The following is a 24,151-nucleotide window of genomic DNA, read 5'->3' on the forward strand; positions in this document are numbered from 1 at the left end:
TTCCCGTGACTTTTGTAATGACTAATTTGGCCAGTAAGTTCTGTTCGTAGTCAAATCTGGAATTGCAGTCAGGGACTAAGCTTGCATCCTTGCAAAACCCTTGATCCTTATTCTAATTACAACTTCATAGGTCTTACCTTAAACCTACAATTCTAAACCTTATTGCTATTCTGAAACATTTCACTCTAAACTTGAATGCTTTATTCCAATTAATAAAAACCTTACTCTTTACCTTGAACCTTAACCCCTTGAGTGCCCATGACGAGATGGTCTCGTCATGGGCCGCGGTTGCGCTGTGCCCATGACGAGACTATCTCGTCATGAGCCCCGCCCGCTAATGAAACGCCCGGCACAGGGCGTGGAAAGGGCGGGGCACTCAAGGGGTTCATTTCTTAAGGTAGATCTATTCTTATTACAGTGCAGTGTAAATTCCCTACACTCAAATTCTACGACGTAATTACATTACCATTAATACTATGCCCTAAATCAAAACCCTTAAACTTAATCCCTAGCCCTGTAGAACCAATCTCTCTGAAGTCACATTAAATGTGAGTACAAACACATTAGTACAATGGAGTTATTTCTAATTGATATGTGTTCTGTATCATATACAGTTCAGTCTTGGCATTAAGAGGCATTGCAATTATAATGAATTTTATTTTGTTCTATTTTTAGACGTTTGAATGTCTATACTATGTTTTATTCAGATTCTCCTTACGTTTGTTCTATGTGTCTGAATGTTTGAGGCTGAATGTCTCGATTACACTCTTTCAGGACTGTTCTCTTCGATCATGCGTGAGCTGGCAAATGTCACACACGATGGACCAAAGTGGATTGTGCTCGATGGCGACATTGACCCAATGTGGATTGAGTCACTTAACACAGTCATGGACGATAATAAGGTAACATACTGAAGGGGGGGGGCTCACTTGAATCATGATTCTCCTAGCATAAAGAAAAACATTATAGGGAAGGATAACACAGTATAAATAAAGTTCTTGAAGTGACACACAAATGTTCATGCCTACCATGAGCGATCATATTAGCATTTTTTATAAAAATGTAACTACGATGCAATTTCAATCAAGGATTTAATTCCCGTTCTGATTAGCAGTTACCTTCATTTTCCACTTTATTTAATGAGCCCTAAAAAGTGCTCAGTAAACAACTTTATTTATGACACATCATCTTAGATGCTAATGTGACTACTCTATTTAAAGTATGTAACACAGACACTTTAAAAGGATGCCTTAATGAATGAGTTGCACACAGTAGAGTTCAAGAAGCGTTATGGTGTTCTGATTTTGTGCATCATAAGAGCAAATTCAAGTTGCACCGTAAATTCTTACCATGAGATCAAATGTTAAAAAAAAAATGTTTAAAAAAATCTTCGTTCATAGACTTTTTAACAAAATATTTGATGTGTTTCAGAAAGATAGGATCCAGTACTGATGTAGGAAAATATGCTTTTATCATTCTTTTTTACATACCAATATCCTGATACAGCGATACTACTTGGTGTGTTTTTAAAGAACTTTTAGTATGCATGATGAATTTTATGGTGTTGTATGCTTTTTGGTCAAATGTTATTTTACATTGTACATTAAATATTAATATTAAATGGACATTTATTTGAAATGATTTCTATATGGTATTGTTTGGGAATTATCTTCTCCTAACGGGCCGTTTCAATTACTGCTTGCCATCTGAGACTTCATTTTTCTCCACTCATTGACAAATTGTCCTGGAAGCCATTATGCAGTAAAGGTGCAACCATAATCAGGGAGACCAAGGTACATTGATACAAAGTTGCTCCAACGTTTGGTACATTGTGTTTGTAGTAAAGCGGATGGGATATCCGTTGCAATGCACATGTAATAAGGCGAATGGCATATCCTTCACATTTGTACCTCTCATCCAAATTCTAAATCAGGACCCAAGTTCGGACTAGGCCAAACGTGAATTTTGCGCAAGCAATAACTGAAGGGGTGTATTTGCATGCTTCTGCATATTTGGACTATGATCCCCTAAACTAGTGATTGGAAGAAATGGATGCTGTGCCCTGCCCTGCAGTCTGTGAATTTGACCATGGTGTATCATTAGAACTCTGCCCTTCTAATACAGCCATGGAAATAATCAAGGCATTGAGGATGCCTTTCCCCAGTGGTTTGACTATATCAGATCTAAATTATTTGCATTTCTATGTGCCTGAATTTCTGTCTATCTTTTTACATAAAAACTAAGACAATCCTTCATTATTTCTCTTGGTGCAGCCAAACGCTTCTTTCTGTTAATAAAATGATCAGATCCTCAAATGAATAATCCAAATTCCACATCAGAAATAAATGTGCCTTTGCTCATGCCTCGAAATTATCCCTCTACAACAATATACTTGATGTAAATCATAATTAAAAATAAAATACTATCAATTCAATTAAACATACTCCTGTTTTCTATTGGCGAAAGGTACCTAATGTGTTAGATTTCAGCCTATGTTTTCTACGAAAGTATCAGATGATGACCTTGAGTACCCTTAACCTTGCAAGTATGTCCAGCATAGACATGCAACAACAACAATGTACTGCATACAGCACGGTACATCCAAATTTAGACAAGTCTCTCATCGGCATTTCGCATAATTTGCAGTGCATTTTAAACACACCCCTTCATATAATGAAATTGTGCTTGCTTTCGTAATGGTCTAGCCTTTCCGAATGCTTCATGAATTCACTTTTCGGTTGGCACTGACTTGGTGTGACACTGCAATATGTCTAGTAGTTGTTTGTTTTTCATCTTTGCTGGTGTGTGAGATAAGCAGAGTGGGGCTCACACTCTATATTCACCCTGTGGTGGAGGGAAGTTGTTCCTTTCCCACTAGCACAGCTCTCTGTTAACAGAAGTATGCCCGACGACTGACAGATCAACAGGATGTAGATATTGGATAGGAATTATTTAAGGCCAGTATACTGAAAACTGATTAGTCCTGTACAGGTATGTCTCTGCACTATGAATTCTATGAAAAATATTTTGCTCTATGGCTCAATGTAGACTCCGTTGACTCGTCACTTGTTCACAATATTATTCAATCATTTCTGAATGCTGGCAAGTAGGAGCTTAAGTTTTGGAAGAAATGTAGATTTGGAAATGGTATTAGGGACAGACTAAGAAAAGATTAGGAGAACCCCCAATATGAAGGATCCTAGCTCAACCCCGGCCCTGCCCTGCCTTGCTGGATCCACCTAATTGGCACAAGCCTAGCAAGCGAAAATGAAAAGAACAGCTTTTGACCCTGGATTGGGGCTTAGCTCTGGTCTGCTGCAATGCCATTCACCGTGCTGTTTGGAACCCAGGTAAAATGACTACCTGTGTGCACCAAGAGACTCCATGCTGCCCTACTTGGGGGTCCAAGGCAGGGAAAATGTGTGATGCGCACCTAAATAGGGAGGGCTGGGCGACTCTGTTCCTGGAGACCTAGTGGCGGATGGGTTGACAGATCTAGGGTTTCTCCCAATAGAGCCAGCTGTAGCTGTGCCTTTGTAAACTCACCACTTCCCCAGCGCTAAACCCTGTGGGGGAACCAAGAAAGAGATAGGCCAGGAGCACTGCTCCTGCATGCGTGAATGGCCCATGAGGCTTTTAATTGACCAAGCTACCAAATGGTAAGTAACAAAGCGCTCTATGTTGGAAAGTTGGATTGTCTTGGTATGGGCCTTGCAGTGATCAGGTTTCTGTTAGCCATGGCACATAGAATCTGTTTCATCTCAGTACCGTAGATGGATTTATTATAATCTGGATAATTGTTCTTTGAGTTTATTGGTTGTCAGACGCTTTATGTCTTTCTCCCTGCAGGTGCTGAATGGTATTTCAGATGGTTCAAACCTCTCACACATAAAAAACAGAATATTATTTTTTTAGGCAAAATGCAGATATGCTGCATATTACAAAATACTTCATTGTTGCATTAATAGATGTTGATTTTTCAATGCTCTTGTGGCTAATCATAATCCTTGAAATTACTTTGTGGAGTTGGGCGGATCTCTTGCCTAATTTTGAATGGAAGAACGCTTTAATTGTACACTTATGTTTGTTTCTCTGAATCCGAGTTATACTAATTAACTCTTGAGACGTGTGAATGTTCATGGTGCCCACGATGTTAGCTGGACTCTGAGTACTTATCTTACCCCTCCAATGTAGGTGCTAACTTTGGCTAGCAACGAAAGAATCCCACTGAATCCATCCATGCGACTTGTGTTTGAAATCAGTCACCTTCGCACTGCCACTCCAGCCACAGTATCCAGAGCAGGTAAGCCAGCTTTCTCTTTTCACCAATAATGTTAAATATCATGTATACCTTAAAGACTCATGGTATGCTTGTGATGCCTATGTGGGGCAAATGGCAAGAGAAAGGCAATTATTGTTAGGTGATCATATGTAATTGACTCCTAAGGAAGCCAAATAAAGGTAGTAGACCAAGTCTTTGCAACAAACCTGTAGCTAGACTGTGTTTTTGTATCTCTTTAACTGCATTAAGTTTTTAAGACCTCTATTTTTTTAAATATGAAACTGTCCATAGTAGGAAAGCTGTGGATCTGTTATCAGAAATGCGATATTTAGATGTGGCAGTAGAAATTGCTCAGTTTTTACTGTTTGTGAAACAGAGTTTTAATAATGAAATGTAGTGGGGGGCAGTGTTGGGCAGCCAAGATAGGGCCCACCTATCGATTTTAATTTGTTTAATGTGTTTTCAGAATGTTTTATGGACAATTGTCTTAATAAACTTGTTTCTTACTACTACTGTACCTAGACTCAGTCGGGTCTTAGGTTAGTAGCTCAGAGCATGGATTTTCTTGACTCACCATTTAACGGAAACTACTGAACATTTTTCCAGTCACCAAAGCCAGAAATCTGCATGTTATACTGGCTCATTCGTACAAAGTTGGTAAGATGGCTAACATGTGAGTTAATTAATTCAGTTGGCCTTCCTGGTTTAGGGGTGAGCGTGTAACCTTTGGGAAACAAGTTGCCTTTCACTGTTCATTAGTCACTAAATAGGATACTTTTGATTTCTGTAGCGATAATATGAATTCAATTAAATTCGTTCTCTCTGCTTTTTGATTGATAATTTAGATAATTTAAATTGTATGCATAATGCATGTATTCGTAGGCCAAATAAATTAAAGTATACATTAAAGTATACATGTCATTCAAATACTAGTGCCTTCAGGTGTCAACAATTGGTGCTCAATACCTGACTGGTAATTTCATCTTCAGTCTGGGTCTGACTTCTTTTTAGGTAGAATTTACTGAAACTTCTTCATAAGCAGAAACCAGGAAACCCTGGTGAGAAATATTTTGACGGAAGCTTGTTTATTGACAGCACCGTTTTGCAAATTGCCTACAAGGAATAATCCACAGACTCCTGACCACATTACTGTTATTTGGGTTACTGATTCACTTTGATCAAATAACATTCATACCTATATATCTTTCACTTTTTGCCAGTGGTTTATAAGATCAAGTTTTATATAGTTGTACTCAGTGCTTGCTTGCTAACATTAAGCTGCACCACACACTTTTGTGGGTAAGTACTATGTTACTTTTGGAAGGTTTTGAAAAATACACGGCAGCAATGTGGAATTATATTCCTTCCCCTATTTGTACTTAAATTGTGAAAATTGAGGTTGGCTTTTTCATAAATCTCCATTAGGTTTTTTTTCTGAGGTAGTTCCCTAAATGTATTGCTTTGTTCCTTGCTTGCACAGGTTCGGAAGAATGAGCATAAATAACCGGCATCCCCTGAAATGACCAGGGACCACTGTGAAGTATCATGCGTTTGAGTTGAGGATGCCTGGCTCCCTAGGAGCAGCTGGGATACCTTGAGAAAGAAAATATTTGGATAAATAAAATGTAACTGTCTAGTCAAGAGGGCTGAATTGAGAGCAACAATGTCAAACTTTTTTATGCGTCTTGCTATCCTCGTTCCTTATTTTTGCATGCCTCTCTCACATATACCTGCTTCCATTCTAAGCATAGTTTTATATATATAATATACCACTTACTACATGCTCTTTGTGCAAAGATTTACTTTAACAAGGACAAAAGATGGAATGCTTAAATAGGCTCCCTTTATAATTCTGATAGTTTGAGATGTTTGCCCAGTCCACCATCATTCATCATTATTGTATTATCATTGTGTCATATAGAGACGCACACCATTTTCGCTTTGTGTTCAAATATTTTATTGATTTTGATCATAAATAAACAAGACCGTACAAAAAAGAGCATAGGAAAAAGGTACACATATATTATAGTTTGCTAACTAGTGAACTATCTAACAGTTATTTAACATTTTAATATCTGCTAAACAATCTTAAGTACCCATGAATATAATTATATTATATGATAATAGAAAAGATAAGAAAAGGAAGAAAAGAATAATAAAGAAAAGAAAAGAAATGAAGAAAAGATTGAACATAGAAAGTAGATAATTCCTTTAACAGAAAAAAATATTACAATTTATTAAGACTATAGTCAAACTTGAGTAGAACTACGTAGTTCTACTAAAAACATTTATACAATTATTAACCTCTTCCCCGCTCATGACGGAACCGTTCCGTCATGAGCCACGGTTGCCGTGTGCTCATGACGGAACGGTTCTGTCATGACACTCCTGTTGGCGGCCTCTCCGCCTGCGCGGCGCTGTTTCCCCGCCTGTGCGGGGGGACAACGCAAATGGGCGGAGTCATGACGGAACCGTTCCGTCATGAGCACAGCTCAACTGTGGCTCATGACGGAGCGGCTCCGTCATGAGCACAGGCCCACCGCGCTGCCCCCCTGCCCCCCCCAGCGCTGCAGCAGAATGTCCGCAGCAGCAAAGGGGTTAATTTAATCGGCAGATTAAATATAGTCAAGACTGTAAAGCTATATAGTTATCAATTGGTTTCCAAACTAATGATAATTAGAAGTTGTTAGAAGGTGGTTCTGACTATCTGAGCCGCCCGGATATTTCACTTTTTGAACACCTAACCATTGAGCTTTTAATGTGGGAGAGCCTCATAAGCTGGGGCTCACGCACAATGAACTCATGATGAAAGAGACTGCATGTGGAATTTTACCGGTGTCCCCCTGGTGAGACTAGGCCACTGCACTGCAGCTGGAGTAAGGGGCACCGGGCTGTTTACATGCTGACACGTGTGTACATGCATGTGCACAAGTTTAGGGGCTGCGCAGGGGATATTCCTGGCGTGCGCAGCCCAGGAGCAGCTACAAAGTGAATGGTGTGGCAGGACTTACGCAGAGCTGGGTGGTGACATGGAATAAGCTTTCTACAATGAGAAGAAACATTTGAGGGAAAGTCAGTGTGCTTTACTGTTTTCACTCCATTATTCTCCTATGAGGATGGGGATCACATGGGCTAGTTTCACTTTTCTAGGGCCTACAAATTCCAGACACGCACTAAAATCCACTGTAACTTATGTGAGAAGTATTCTGCAGAGTCCAAAGTCATATTTGTACTGCTTTTGGGTCATCCAGATATGTCATATTTCTCTGTGTGTACTCAGGAAGAGAGCCAGGTGAAAGGCTGGTGCAGGGAGCCAGTGAAGACCGCTCCCTGCTGCAGTCACCCTCCTGGAGATCAAGAGGATGAAGGAAAGTGCTCCCAGTGGCTGGAGAGCACCACCAGGAGCAAGAAGAGGCCAAGATTGGGAAGATCGATCGCCTGGGGGCTGAGATATGCCCCCAGAAGGTAGGCAACCTTTGGCTGACCGATGAAGCGCGTGGGGCTCTGCTGCCGGTCCAGAAAATGCCCCTTGGGTGGGCCAAGTCCCTGGGGCTGCCTCCAGCAGAAGATAAGTCGGGGAGTACCATTGCGCTCCCCGTGAAAATGTCAAGTGGGGTGCCCGGAGCCCACCCTGGCCCCCGACGAAAAAATGGAGACTGGGGAGCGCCGTCACTCTCCCTGGAGAATGATGAGCGGGGCCTGAGATCCCATCTCCTGGCCCCGAATCGTGGAAGATAAGGCGGGGAGCACCGTCGTGCTCCCCGTGAACATGCCCCCATGGTGTGCCAGGAACACACCCTTCCCCCGGCAAAAGCCGTCGCACTCCCCGTGAAGATGGCCCCGACTTGAGGGAGGAGGCAGGGGGAGTGCCGTCGCACTCCCCCGAGGCAGTGGGAAGGCGGGGGAAGTGCCGTCGCACTACCTCCTAAGACCCTCCAGGGAGGAGATCGTCTCCGTGTCGCTCCAGCTCCCGGGGCCGCACCAGAGGGTGTGGGCCGAGCGGGAAGCCGGCGGGAACCACCGGGGGTTGACTCTCCAAAGTGGCTCTCCAACGAAGAGGGAAAGGAGGTGCCAGGGGCCCAGGTGGGACCGGGCAACCGAAAATAAGCCAGAGCAGCCGGGGGTGGGCTCCCTGAGCTGCATCACTCACCTGGGGATCCGGGTGGGACCGGACCCTCCATCGAAGCCCAGATACGGCCAGAGGACTACAGCGCTGCTCGTCCTGAGCAGCGGGGGATCCGCTGCTATGATATTCAGAGAACCGGAGAAGCACCCAATAATGCCTTGCATGCCGGGACTGGCCTGCAAGGGAAAGCAGCTTTTCCTCGGTTTGTGGTGGCCCCAGGAGGACGGGGTCACCGCCAAATGTGTGACTAAGTGCAGTGGGAGCTGCAGGAGCAATGTAGTCTCCCCCAGCACGAAGAAGGAAAGTCCCTCACTAAGTCTCTGGGGATTTGCAAAGAATAACCCCTCAAGGGCTCAGCCAAGCATCAAGAGCATCCTGTGGCTGGTGCTTTAGTTCTTCAGCTAGGGGTGCGTTAAGGATTGCACCTATGTGTGAAATGTGAAGGGCTGAGATTGGGGATGCCTGGAAGAGGGCATTCCTTGGAGGTGAAGTAATTGCACCAGAAATGCATTTACCTGCGGTTATTTCTTTTGAGGGACTGAAAGTCACATGTGTAAGGTGGAGTCATAAGCAAAGTGGGGATTATGTTGCCAGCCATCCCTGCTAGGGTGTCTGGCTGTATATGATTAATCCTGTGATTTTAACTGTGATGCCTTTTAGGGGCTTTAATTGCAATGCATTACAACTGTTATCAGCTATGATAAGTACCTCATTTAAAGTGATGCCCAAACATGCATTCTTGCTACTGCATCAGGGGAAGAACAACCCGACTGTTAGCCACTAAGGTGTGTAGGTTTATACTGTATGAATAATAATGATAATAATACCAGCATTTGTAAAGCGCGCAGCTACCTCCAGAGAGGTGTCCCGGCGCTGGGGGCCGTCGGGAAGATTAAGCAAGCTATTGCCCAGAGTCACATGGTGCTGGGCTAACCTGCCTCCAGCGCCGGGGATCGAACTGTGAACCCCGTGGTCCGGAGTCAGGCACCTGGCCGCTGCGCCACACCTCTTCCTGTATGGACCGTATGAGATGCTCAGTCAGGGTTATGTGTCCCCAGGGCAGGTGTACCTATTTTTAATGCTTGTTGAGATGATGGGGTAGGTCGCCACTGGGATGGTGCCAGTTGGTAAGGCCCTCGCTCCAGGTTGTGTCAACACACTGCATTAGGGGGCAGGATGATGTGCATACCTGGGAGTAGTGGTACTAGACCCCACCCCCCCTGCGGGAGGGGTGGAGATGTTATGCAATGTCACAAAGTAATTCCAACAGCTTATGTATATTTGTAAATTGGTGCATAGTATTGAGTAGTGTGTGTGTTTAATAAATGTACTCTTACTTTTCAAAAGCAAAGTACAGACTGGACAACCAATTATTGAGTGTTATTCCTGCATGCTTGTAATGGCGATTACTTGCCCACACCACCTCCCTTGAGTAAGCCTTAGACTGCTCTGCAATGCTACCCTCTGAGAGTCAAGCGCTACAATAGAGTGTTTGGTTCCCAGTGAAGGACAAATGTGACATGTTATTTGTGGAGGCCTCATAGATACCACCTCGTTTTCCAACAGAAGTTTTATGGATAACACCTGTAAGAGATAAATTGGCTCCTCTTCTTGAATTTTTTTTCCATGCCCACCATGTATGTAGTTACAGTAATTAAGCATTTTTCCAATTAGCAGTAATGGATTTCAACCCAGCTGAAATTAAAATATCAAACAGGTTGCCCTAAAGATCTGTAAATTTTGTTTTAATAACAACTGATTTACAAATTATTATAGTATAGGACAATATATCAGTAATATTCAATATTTTCATTACTATATTCCAAACATCACTCATAAACTCACTAATGTTAGGACAGTAAAACAGCATATGCTTTAACAGTCCTTCTTGTTGGGAGCAATTCCAACATACACATGAATTCAATACATACTGTTGCTTTATATAACCTAAAAGGAATTCATTAGCAATTTATAAAATAAATGTATTTGTTTGATATATTGAAACGAGCAACCCTCCTGAGATGATATTCAGCTGCATTTTCCACCAAATATTTCATAATAATGCAATATCTAATTCTTTATTCCAAAAAGAAGTTAGGAAATTAATATTATCATTTGTACTTCCATTCAATTTTTTATAAAAAAAAGAGATGCAGCAGGAGATGAGGAGGCCAGGGTTTAAATATATTGAGCCAAAGAAGTGGTAATATTCTGGGGTAAATGATTAGGGAAAATGTCTAGTATTGAATTACACAATAGTTCATATTTATAACTATCTGCAGATTTTAGCTTGAACAATTGTTGTAATTCCTGAAAAGATAAAAATGTATTGTCACTGTATATATCTTTCAAGTATTAAACACCAGCTTTAATCAATCAATCAATCAGGGAATTGTAAGCGCGCTACTCACCCGTGAGGGTCTCAAGGCGCGGGGGGGGGGGGGGGGTAGGTTTCAGCAGTGCTGTTTAGCTAAAGAGCCAGGTCTTGAGAGTCTTCCTGAAGGTGTTCAGGGAGGGGGTGCTTCTGATTTCTGCCGGGAGCTCATTCCAGGTATTGGCCGTGATGTAGGAGAAGCATCTTCTGCCTGCTTTGGCTCTGTGGATGTGTGGGATTTCAGCGAGTACGAGGTTGGCTGATCGGAGGTTTATTTTGGGTATGTGGAGGGTGACTGTCGTTAAGGTATTTGGGTCTGGTGTTGTGATGGCATTTGTAGGCATGGGTGAGGAATTTGAAAGTAACTCTCTTCTCCACAAGGAGCCAAGGGAGCTTCCGTAGGTGTTGGCTGGTGTGCTTGTGTCGAGGGATGCCGAGGACGAGACCGGTGGAGCTGTTCTGTATCGTCTGGAGCTTGCGGAGTAGGGACTTGTTTATGCCGGCGTAGAGTGCGTTTCCATAGTCCAGCCTGCTGGTGATGAGTGCGTGGGTGACTGTCTTCCTTGCCTCGGGGGGATCCATTTGAACATCTTACGAAGGAATTCCAAAATGTAGTGAATCTATTTAACTTAAGTTTAGGATTATACCATAATGATGAGTGTAATGTAAATGCCATCGGGTATTGAAATATTGAATCAAGATCATTTAATATTAATTTTGTATATTTCACAATTGTTGATTCCAGAAGCAAACTCATTGAATTAGACATGGTGACTAATGCCGGCAACGGAAACTGGGCAACCAAGCTTCGTTCAATACTAAGCCAAGTAGGAGTATTGTTAGGTGTCACAGTTTGAAACCATAATGTACTTTGCTTTAAAATTAATGCTTTATGATACTTTACAAAATCAGGTAAACCTAAACCACCATTGTTCTTGACTACCTTCAATTTCTTATAGCTTATACAAGGAGGGTTTTTATTCCAAGTAAATCTAATAATGATGCTATCTAGATTTTTTATAGAATTTAAGAGGAAGCAATAACTATTGTAATGGAATCTATCTTCCCCCACCAGGTTAAATGAAGTGCAGATCATTTTTGAAACTTTTCTCAGATATTGTCTAAAGTACATTCACAGTTTATTTAAATCGATTGTTTATTATTATGTGAAAATAATATACTCAGGTATTTGATTTTATCAGCAACCCAAATTATATCTTTGGTGGGAACCATAACTGGTAAACAGTGAACATTTAAGGGAAATAATTAGTTTTTGTAGTATTTAGTGAGTATCCTGAAAATTGAGAATAAGCATTCATTAAATTCAATAATGAGGGAATTGACAAAGCCGGATTACCAATGTAGAGAAGCACGTCATTGACGTATGCAGAGGTTTTAATAGGAATGTTATTAATAGTAAGACCTTCAATTTCCTTAGAATTTCTGATAGCAAGTAACAAAGGTGCAATTGCGAGTAAAAAAAATGAAGGCGATAACGGGCATCCTTGCCTAGTACCTCTGGAAAGTAAAAATGTATCAGACCTCTGACCATTAATAAAAAGTTGAGCAGACGGACCCGAATATAAAGCTGAGATCATACGAATAAATGAGGAACCCATATTAAATGCAGGCAATGTATGAAATAGATATTGCCAATGTACTTTATCAAAAGCCTTTTTTGCGTCTAAAGCTAGAAGGCCAGCAGGTTGAGTTAATGATGCACCACTTTCAATTACATGGAGTAATAATCTTACATTGTTTATTGACTGTCTGTTTTTCATGAAACCTGATTGATCAATATGCACAATGGAATGCAATACTGAAGCTAATCTTGTTGCCAGAATCTTTGCGTAAAGTTTACAATCCTGATTAATCAAGGAAATAGGACGATAGTTTGAAACCATAGAAGGTTGTTTATCTGGTTTTGGGAGGACTATAAGCAAAGCTTCTGTAAAAGACCCTGATGTTGCTCATGTAATACTAAAATGGGTAAATAATTTGAATAAATGTGGTGACAGAAGAGTAGCAAATTCTTTATAAAACTCTGCAGGAATACCATCCGGGCTTGGAGATTTATGCAGCTTGATTAATTTAATAGCTGAGAGTACTTCATCAATAGAAATTGGCATATGAATTATGAGGATTTGAAAAAAAAGTGAATTGTTTGTCTGTTGGGTGATGTAAATGCCAGGTATCCACTAATTTAGTTGATTTAAAAACAGATTTAAGTACAATAAAAGCTTTTGGAGGACGATATTTGGTTTGAGCACATCTATCTAATAAAGGATCACTTATAAGATTGTGATCGCCTCCAATAATAAGTGGAACATTATCCAATTTTAAGACTTCTGACGTAAAAAGAGACCAAAACTCAGGGTCATCCTTTGTGGAACCATATATATTAATCAAGTGTAGGACCATGTCATCAATTTTTATTTTTATTATGAGAAAAGACCATTAGAATTAGAATACTTATTTAATATTTCAAGATTTAATTTTTTTGTGAATAAGATAGCAACTCCATTTTTTTAATCAAGAGTAGTTGAAGAAACAATATTACCCACCCGTTTTTTGTTCATGTACGCTAGAATAGTGTCATCAATATGAGTTTTCTGTAGTAAACAAATATCAGCCTTATGTCTAGCCAGGTAATCCAAAACTTTAGTACGCTTAACAGGATACAGTAAACCTTTCAACATTAAAAGACACAAGTTTAATACCATGAATATTAGACATCATTGAAATAAATTAAGTAGAGAAGAAAATAAAGAATAAAAAGAAATGACAAAATATACGTAGTTCTGTCGAAAAAGAAAGAAAAAGCATGGAAAAAACAGACCAACATATAACAAAGACAAAATATAGACAGAAATAGAATTCTTGGATTGCACACACGCATAGCAAAAATAACCACTCGAAAGGTGCCCAGTAAAGATATACATCGATTTAGGCTAACTATAAGTGTGTAATAATCTAGTATCTCGAGTAACATTTTCATTAGTTTCCATGGAGAGCAGCAAGTGTTGGTTTAAGTATAGGCGCAGGTCATCAGGACGTTGAAAGTACTTCAAGAAGCCATCTTTCCATATTCGCATAGTAGACGGGTTGAAAAGTTCATATTTGAATCCACAACTCCTCAATCTTGGATGAAGATCAGTTAATTGTTTTCAGATTTTTATAGTTTCCTTAGCAAAGTCTTGATGAATACAATTTTTATTACCGTTGACCATTAAAGGTGGAATTTCTCTTGACACTTTTCGTATAGATACAAGATGGTGATGACGCAACTCTTGAATATCATTTGACGAGGTTTAGTTTGATTTGGGCTTCTATGTGAAGGAATTCTATGAGCTTTGTCGATCTCAAATTTTTCCGTAAATTTTAGCCATAATAGGTCAGGCAATAGGTTTTTTAAATACATTCATCAGTCATTACCTTCCACATCTTCTGGCAAATTGAAAATTCTTAAATTGTACTGCTGATCACGATGTACCAAATTAAGCAATCATTTATTCATTGGTCCTATTTTCGCTGCAACAAGAATAAGAGCATCTAATTTGGCTTTGTTGTCTTGAATTTTAATTGTATAGTCAGAAACTTTCATTGAAATACTTGCATATCTTTGCGAAAATTCTTAATTTCTGATGCAATAGTGTCTGTGTTAGTACGAATAGCCTGCATTTCATCAAACAAATCAGTTAAGGAAGGTTCACAAGAGTCTACAATTTTAGACTTGACTGGTGGAGGTGATGTAGTATTTTTTTACGTTTGTTAAGAACCAAAGGAGTATTTTTGCCCTCCATAGTCACAACAAGTTAATTATTTAAGGCAGTAAACTGTTCAACTTATAGTTTCCAAGCCCTTAGAAATAATGTAGTATAATATAGCTCTATGCAGCAGCTAAAACCAGCTGTGGAAGTATCCAGGCCACAGCCGCGCCCTTTCCTGCCTGTGGTTCCGCCCTCCTGACAGAGAAAATCAGCAATACCTGAGTGGAAGCACTGCTCAAAAGGGCTTCTCCACAAATTACCTTCAACCTCCCCAAAAACCGGATAGAAATGCCTCCAACGGATGCTGACGGTGTTAGAAGTCTCCAGGTACCATTATTTGAAGGAAAATATTCCTTTTGGCTATAAAATTGTCGTAAAATGGGCCAAAATCACAGAGCTCACTCTGTGGTGGCCATCTTAATTCATGCGACTCTTTTCGTGCGCTCGCGTGGCTCCACACCAATTCCATTTTAAGTGTGAATTTACTCATGGGTGTCATTTAGGGGTCACCAGAGGTCACAGCTGCGGCCCCTGGCTTGCCCTTTGCTACCTCTAGCACTGCCTTTGCGACCCCTGGCCTTAAAGGTGGCAAATTCAGTGCCAGGAACACAGGGACAGCTGGGGCTCCATTCTTTATTTATTTATTCTTAATAAAATATATTATTCACTAATAGTGTAATAAAAATCGAGTACAATAAGCTGGATTATGCCCTTCCATGGCAGCTGAGATAAGTAAACAAAAAAAGGCTCTTAGATGTATGTTGTTTGTATGCTTGCGGGTGAGAGTGTTGTTTATGTGTGAGAGTGTATATGTGTGAATTTGTGTGTATGTGTACGTATGTGTGTGTGAGTGAAAGTGGAGGTCAAAGGGCTTGTAATGTCACATCCGCTCCCCTTGGCAATTCGGTGAATTTTTTTTTTTTATAACTCTTTTTATTTAATTTATGCGAGACATACAACATGAGCACAGTTCCATCAAGTCACTAACAGAAAGTACAACAGGATAAATCATACAGTATAAGAAGGAGGAGAGGAGGAATTTATGGTGCGGGGGGACTATCACTTTCAGGCTCATCTGGTGGGGCACATATGTAACCACGGTATGCGTTCCAGGGTGACCAGAACTTGGCCCACTTTCGGGGGCAACCCCTAGCTGCATAAACTGTCTTCTCTCTAAGCATACACCAATCAAGGTCGGTTTCCCAGTCTGTGACCTTTGGAGCTTGCGTGGCGCCCCAGAGTTGAGCAATGTTCCTTTTGGCAATCATGCAGCCCAGTGTGACCCATTGTATCGTGTGTGAGCCCAGGTCAGTAGGTTCCCAGATATTGAGGAGGCATCTAGGCGCTTCTGGGTGAATATTAAGTTCGAGTACCTGGCTCATAATGGTGTGGATGTCTCGCCAGTAGATCTGTATAGGATCGCAATGCCAGATAATATGGGTGAACGTGCCCGGCTGTGTGCATCCCCTTCTGCAATAACCGTCGACGGAACTACCCATGTGTACCAATTGGGGCCCCGTGATGTAAACTCGGTGTAAGATTTTTAGCTGGACAAGTCGGAGACGCGCCGAGATGGCAACAGTTTTAGGGGAGGAAACCGCGGCCTGCCAAGTCTCGTCGTCTAACTCTATGCCGTCCTTTACCCATTTTTCTCGCAAAGGCGTCAGTGGGTCATCCATATTATTGATGAGTTTCCTATATGTTAGGGAGATGGCTCTATCAGGCAAATAGCCGTCTAGTAGCCTATCCTCCAGTGGTGCATATTCAGGTGGGAGGGTGTCATGGGGCAGTGCTGCTAATAGTGCGTGACGTATTTGCAAAAAACGGAAATGCTCTGAGTCTGCCATGGTATACTGAAGTTGGAGGGAGTCAAAGGATTTAAACCCCCTTGCATCCCACATATCTCCGATACGCGATATGCCGATCAGGTCCCATTTGTCAAATCCCCGAGTGTTGCCCAAGTACCCGAGTTTCTGAGAGTCCCACAGGGGTGTGAACAAGGTCAGTTTGTTGTCCAGCCCATGGAGGCGGTCGCAGTGTGCCAAATGTGAACGGAATGCTTAGTAGGGCCAGTGAGCGGGTACTTATTCGGTTTGGAGTAAAGGGCCCTTGTGAAGGCACCGTTGGGGAGGAGGTGCCTGTCCATATTGAATGCGGGGTCGTCGGGCCGCCCGTATGTGCAGTGTTTTATTGGTGTTAAATGTGAGGCCCAATAATATTTCCTAATGTCAGGCAATCCTATCTCCCCATCAAACCAGTGGAGGGTGAGTTTCTTGAGAGCAATACGAGGCCTCCCATTCCATAGAAGGTCTCGCTGTAATCCCTCAATTTGTTGGAAGTAAGAATTTGGTACTGGATCTGCTGCGTTCTGGAGGGCGTAAAGAAAGCGGGGCAGGGACATCATTTTGAAAAGGGCCGCTTTGCCTAATAAGGAGAGGGGAAGTGACTTCCAGTTCGCGATGTCATGCTTCAATTGTTGTATCGGGGGAACGAGGTTTCGGGTGAATCGGAGGGTTTTGTCTAGTGAGATAAAAATACCCAGATATTTGAAACCATCTGGAACTACCGGAATAGGACAATCTCAGGGTATTGGAGGGGCCTTACCACTTAAGACGTAGCGGAGTGACTTCTGCCAGTTGATGCCGAACCCAGAATACCTACCAAACATAGAAAGGATATCGAATACCGCGATAAGTGATCTTTTGGGAGAAGCGAGATACAAAAGGATGTCGTCCGCGTACAGGGAAATTCGGTCTTCCCAGTCTGCCGACCACCGCAGCCCACGGATCATTACATCCCTGCGGATCCAAGCCGCAAGGGGTTCGAGGGCCAAAGCAAATAGCAGAGGGGGCAGGGGGCATCCCTGGCGAGTCCCTCGACTGAGCATGAAAGAATCAGACTTCCTGTTATTGACTACTACCTGAGCCATTGGTGAGCTGTACAGCAACCATATACATTTAATAAATCCAGGCCCGAATCCCAGCTTATCAAACACTGCGAATAGTTAGGGCCATTCGAGCGTGTCAAAGGCCATCGTGGCGTCTAGGGAGACCACCATGGCGTCCTCGCGCAGGGTCGACGCCCTGCCCAATACCCCGTGCAGTCTGCGAAGATTCAGTACAGTGTTTCGCCGGGGCATAAATCCCGATTGATTGGGGTGTACTAGACCGCTTATGACCTTGATTAATCTATTGGCTAGTATCTTAGCTAGTATCTTTGGCTCAGCGTTTAATAATGAGATGGGCCTATAGGAGGCACAGTCAGTTTTAGGTTTCCCTTCCTTATGGATCGCGACAATGGTCGCTATTCTCTGGTCTAGGGGGAGGGATCCCTGCTCAAGGCTGGCCTCGAACATTGTTTTCAGATGGATTGCCAATTTGTCAGGACGAAGTTTGTAAAGTTCGATGGGGAGGCCATTAGGGCCCAAGGCCTTGCCTGGCCGGAGTGCCCTAGTTGCAATTGCGATCTCATCCGCTATAATAGCGCTATGGCAATTCGGTGAATTGACATCTGTGGATTTACTTGTCTTTATTCTGTTCCTAGGTCAATTCCCTAAGCTGTAGTCTGTTCAAAATAGAGCTTGTAAGGTTGTTATGTCACACTTCAGTGCACCTCCATCATGGGATCACTTAATTTTATTTTTCTAAACAAGATGAAAGTGGAGTATAATGATGATCAACCATTGTTAATGCTTACAAGGTAAAGGGAAAAAGACACATTGTTACCACACTTTAAGCAGTGAATCAAATATTTTTCTAAATCAGTTGCTTCTTTTTTGAAGAAATAAAACAAAATGTTCTGCTACATGTCTTTTACATTACTTCGAGAGTGACTGTACCTTAGTGTGGAGGAACGATTATTAATCGACAGTCAAAACACTGAAAACAATGTTGTGTAATTATAAATTGTGTTTTTCTCTGCTTTTAAGTAGTGTGTATGACATACAATGAGGACTGGCCAATAGATGAACTCATACTTAATTTCTTCTTTTATCAGGAATCCTTTACATCAACCCCGCAGACCTGGGCTGGAATCCTCCTGTGACCAGCTGGATAGACAAGAGAGAAGTACAATCTGAGAGAGCGAATATGACCATTTTGTTTGACAAGTATCTGCCACTTTGTCTGGACACCTTAAGAACAAGGTACTGCGGTGTATAACAATTACCATAATATTAAAGAGATGATCTCTTCAACAAAACACCAAGGCGTGTAATAGTTACAATGCCTTGTTGAAGAGATGATTGGTGAAACAAGAAAACAGTAGCTCAGTTCATAACTTTTTATTTCAGGAACTAGCCCATACAACATACTGCAAATAAAAAATGTAGCTCATGTACGAAATATAAAAACAAGTACAAAGAAGGAGAAGGAGTCATTATAGTTCATTCGGCACAATACTAAATCGAGCATCAAGGCAACCAAGAAAAAAAAACTTGCACTTATACTAGAGATGCTTAAATCATGATACAGAAGTCAATTTAAAAGAAGTGTAAAGACAGCAGTTGAGATTATTACATTCTATTTCAAGGTTATGTATGTTATGGTAAACTATCAACCAGTTGGTATATACACCTACATTGCCCTACATACACCGATCAGTAAGGGACAAATTGGCATTATTACAGCAAGAGTCTTGAGGATTTTCTTATGCGCCTAACATCTAGTAAGTAGCACCTGAGACTTGATGCCAGTCAGATCCTAATATTTGATATGATTTGCTGTAATGTCTTGTGCCCAGAGTAATACAAATCGGCATGATATAGGACCTCCTGGATTTGGCATATGTCGGGTAGAAGAAAAATTACATGTTCTACATCCTCAGTACTGTTGGTGCAGAACAAACAATTCTGTGATTTCAAGCCATTAGGATCCCATGTTTGTGAATATTTATTCACTAGTAAAGTGCCAAGTCTAAATTTGATAAGCAGGGTGTGGACTAGTGTTGGTACAAGGCGTCCATATATGTCTTAAATGTCGGTACAGATTTGAAAGCCAAGAACCCATCTGTCAGCCTACCTGTCTTTATGTTACGGTGGTATGAATCAATCCTATCGGTCCAGAATTTTTCCTCAACATTTAGCTTGAAAAACAGTAGATGCGTCCAATGATCAGCTCCAACTAACCTTTACAGAACTTTGCAAAACTGGGTGTTCATTGCATTAATTCTAGTAAGGCATAGTGAGATATCACACAGGTGTAGTTACACAACTCTAGATATCTCTAGACTTATGGAAGAAAGAAAAACAACAAAATATACTTTCAAAAATACTATGAACTGAAGCAAATAGATACTCTACATAACTTTATACTGTGCAGCACACTTCTGTCAGGATTTATATGGGTCAAAAACAACAGATCCTGCATTCCTCCAAAGAGTTCACTGTTCCTCACTTTGACGACCGGCTCTGTGTCATAATTGCTCCCCATAGCATTCTTACCACATTGGTCTTTACTTATGGTTGTGCATGCTATGATGCCAGTCTGGGATCTGATTCTGTCAATTGCATGCTTGTTGCCTCTTGAAGAGACCATGGGTATTCTAAGACAACAGAAATGTACTGAAGACCATATCGGGGACAACCATTAGGTCAAGGAGAGTCAGAGCAGATTGCTGCCTTTAGTAAAGTTTGACAAGGAAGTCATCTCCTCATCACTTCGAAGCAGGAGTTGGGTCAAGAGCATACTACAATTTACTTTTACACAGTGTTATAGTGTAGACACTGAGTACTATGATGTAACTACTTTGCTGACCAGAGGGACTTCATTGCACATAAGTACCTAGATACCATCATTTACCTCCTATATCTTTCAAGATACCCTACTTTCACTCAGATTTCATTAATGCTCCCTGTGTGCAGTATGCATCCACTTGCTGTCCTGGTCTAACTTCAATATAATATACGGTGATTGTACAATACATAAGACATTGAATTTGTTTAAAAATCTTAATGACTATTTTTAGTTAGTAATAGTTGAAGGCATGAAGAGCTAGAGGATTTAGCTATTTATTGGAACAAGCATTTCTTAGTCTATGATATTTCCTAGATATTGCCTTTTAATTGCAAACTCCCACTTTAAAAGAGGTCACAGAAAAGATGCTGCATACACAAACTCTGCAAGCTCCAGTTCTAACTGAAGCAGTTAGTAGGCTCAACAGCATGACTCCAATGTACTTTGAAAATATAAAGATATTTTATTTCATTAATTTAACTAGCCTGTTCCAGCTTCCACAAAGATACATTTCCTTGTGATTTTTTATGTTTGTATTCCTTCTCGACAGCTCCAAAGCTCACATACACATCACTGGTATTTTAGAGCTGTATAAATGGCTAGTTAAAGCGTAAAGCAGATCCTGTTGTTCAATAGGTGTCTGACCTGAACAAAGACAACCTCTTGTGAATTTCACTCCCTCTCAATAAAACTGAATCTGAATCTCAATCCAGATTGAGGCATCTGATCCAGGTTGAATAAATTGATTTACGTACTACTGGTAAATTGAAGGTCAACTGTTACCAATAATTGACGCTGAGATGCAAATGCATTTCCTCCTTGTTAAACTCATTACCAAAGTCATTGACCTAGCACATAATATCTGGCGTCCATGTGCATATGAACGAGTTGATTTTCTGCCCATGTTGCGAAGTAGGGACGTTTTATAGATTTATGCTTTGGATCCTTTAAACACCCTCACCACTTCTTCTATTGAACCTAACTGTAAGAAATTGGATTATTAATTGGGGAGGGTGCCTATCCACCTCAGCCACAGAGCTTCACCTATGGTAATGTGTAAAGTATGTATAAAGTATTAAGCAGTAATAAAGTCGAAATGCAAATCATTGAAAATCTCAAATAGAATTAGCAAACTAGAGTACGATTTAATAAACAAAATGACACCAAAGTGACGAAATCTAATAAGGAGAATCAGCTATATGAATCTTTAAAGTTTTGAGTAGGAATAGTGCCATGAAAGCACAAAGTGCCTATGACAGCCAATGCGTTCTGTAGACCAGAACCCAGGTGCAATGACCGTGATGGAGCCCTGATCAGATACACCAGGCAAGTTTTTCTTGTTTAAAGATTTTACCGTCTGACTTAATACTTTAAGTCCCAATCAACCACAGGAGTAGACTTTAAAAGCATCCCAGGATCTCCAGGAGGCACATAGAGACTCACAGGATGTCAAGACAGAGGCCAATCTAGGTCCACTTTCCACTTGTCCACTAGCCAGTTGCAGAAACTGGTCTTTTGTAGCTTGATGTGTCCCTGTAGCTTTTACACAAGGTCAGCCTTATGACCCATGTAGCCCACTTCTTTGTCCTGGATAAAAGAGGGAGCATGTCCAGGGCTCCTCTCACATCAAAGAGAGCAAGTTTAATCCTCTTCTGTTCTTCCTCTGGTCTAGGATGTTCTGAAGTGGTGCATGGAGATGCCACAATTATGTCTGTTCTGAACTAGTGTGTGGGAAATGCCACATTTATACCTGTCCAAAGCTAGTGTGTGGGAATGACTCCTGGGCACACCCTAACCAAATGAGTAAAAGTTCCGGGGGATAACCCTACCAACTTTTGGAATTTTGAAGATGGCGAAAGTCTTCGGCCACAATACACTTGGCCTCTGATAGATGGAGGTGTGTGTCGGGAGTGTACTAGTGTCCATCCACATCTAACACTAAAATCCAGTTTGGGGCAGTCAGTGTATCTCCAATAAGAGCAGATGCAAATTCAGCTTTGAAGAAACTCAGGCATTGAACAAGTAATATTCTAAAAGTTACTTTTCCTTAATATTTATTGAAAATCAGCTTTGCCATTGAATTGGATTTTTAATACTATTAAAAATAGATGTATAATTATTTTACATGCTAGCCCCATTTCCGAGATACAGTTTAGGATTTTAATCTTTAATCTGGTTTTGTACATAGGACAGCGAGGCCTGCCCCAGTGCAAATAGCTTTTGGTTGCTAGTCACTATGAATAAATATTAACATTACATTTCTACATTTCCTACTTTTAAGTACCATGATGTCTGCCTAGTAGGCAGGGTGACATTGATATTTCAAAGGGAGGATTTGGCCTGTCAAATTTGTTTATGTTGACAGGTCGAATAGCAGTATTTTACACTTCTGCAGTAAGGCCACACAGGATAGGCCTGAAACCATGTTTACATTACCCTGTATTAGATGGCACAATAGGTGCTGCAGTATATAGGATGCTTGCTCTTTTCATAGTGGAACAAAACGAGGTGCACTGTGTAAAAAGTGCAGGCAACCCTTCTTAGTTTACAGAACCAAAAATGATATAGATACAGAGCCAGAAATAAATGATCTCTTTTGTGGTATTGTGGGCGAGCAGTTTAGGCTTATCAGAGGGTAGTGCTAAGCATGTGTTGTACTCACAGAGGGAATTCATGAAACACACACTCAAGAATAAATCCGAGAACAATTTTGAAAAATAACTCCTGTTTTTGTATAAATTTCGATACCAAGAACTTCTTTAAATATTGAATTTCACGGGTAATTAAACTATTCACTTAAATGCATCTTTATGCAGCAATGCTTCCCTATTGGAGAAACGGCATGTGTTGCATACAGTTATTTACGGTTGATTTCTGGGGGTCTCCTTCAGGGGTTAGGTTCATAGGGGGCCAAGGTCCAAAGCACCACCAGCAGTTACTAGTTACCTGCCCTGGGGCATCTGGGTGCAGAGGTGCTGGTCTGGTTAAGCCAGTGCAAAGAAGGGTGGCCACCTAGAACAGGCTGCAGAGAGGGACAGAGAAGTGTGGGGTGCTTCCAATGGGGAGCTTGGGTTCGGGGAAGAAGGGAGCACATCCGGTTTGTTGGTAGCTGGGCTCGGGCCCTCTGTTGCGGAGTGGAAAGGTCAGCTGGGCCCTGTGTGTCCTAGGGTCTTTCGGTTTTCTGTCTCGCCAGTTGAGAGTTTGAAAATCAGGACTGCTGGGCCACTCTGGAAGTGGGTCTCTGCTGTGCGGACGTCCCTTGACGGCTGCTCAGTCTCTGTATTGTTAGAGTCCCAACAGAACTTAAACAAGTCTTGGCTGCTGCAAGGAGTCCGGTACCACGGGTATTAGTCCTGTGCGGCTTTAGTTGCTCCTGGTGACCTCTCACTCGGTGGGGAGACTGCTCTGACCTTCAGAAGCACAGGCACCTCTTCCCTGGGGGGCTTCTTTATTGGACTGGCCAGGGAGCGGCAACTCTGTGAACTGAATGAAGAACCAATACCAACACTATCTGGGTTGCGTATGGGATGGGTTGCCTATGTTGCACCTTTCCGAGCCCTAGAAGAAGGAGATACTTTGCCTTAATATCCCTAGCTGATAATGATAGTCCTGATTATGGAACTGGTTGAACCTTTACAGTTGTTGAGATAATATCCTGTAAAGTTATTGGTGAGACTTAACCATAAAGTCCAGGTTCTAGTGGGAAGTGGTCAAAATATTTAGTTCAGCAATAGCTGCCTTCGGTCCTTTGGGTGCCATCCACGATTGGCAGTTTTTGACTTTGACAGGATAATTTTTAAATATGGACCCTTGAAGTTACAGTACCCACCCGGGATGCCATAATAGGTTATGGCAAACTACTACATC

General features: G+C 41.5%; 1 protein-coding gene across 1 annotated transcript in view; it reads left to right on the forward strand.

The window, feature by feature from the left end:
* DNAH9 (dynein axonemal heavy chain 9) overlaps positions 1–24,151 on the forward strand; it is a 1,479,259-nt gene that overhangs the window by 518,524 nt on the left and 936,584 nt on the right. The window contains exons 33-35 of the mRNA XM_085616775.1: positions 775–902; positions 4,195–4,303; positions 18,549–18,696. Of these exons, the coding sequence (XP_085472901.1) occupies positions 775–902; positions 4,195–4,303; positions 18,549–18,696 (385 nt within the window). The remainder of the gene's footprint in view (positions 1–774; positions 903–4,194; positions 4,304–18,548; positions 18,697–24,151) is intronic.

This window comes from Triturus cristatus, chromosome 7, assembly GCF_964204655.1.
Source record: "Triturus cristatus chromosome 7, aTriCri1.1, whole genome shotgun sequence".
Classification (NCBI taxonomy): domain Eukaryota; kingdom Metazoa; phylum Chordata; class Amphibia; order Caudata; family Salamandridae; genus Triturus; species Triturus cristatus.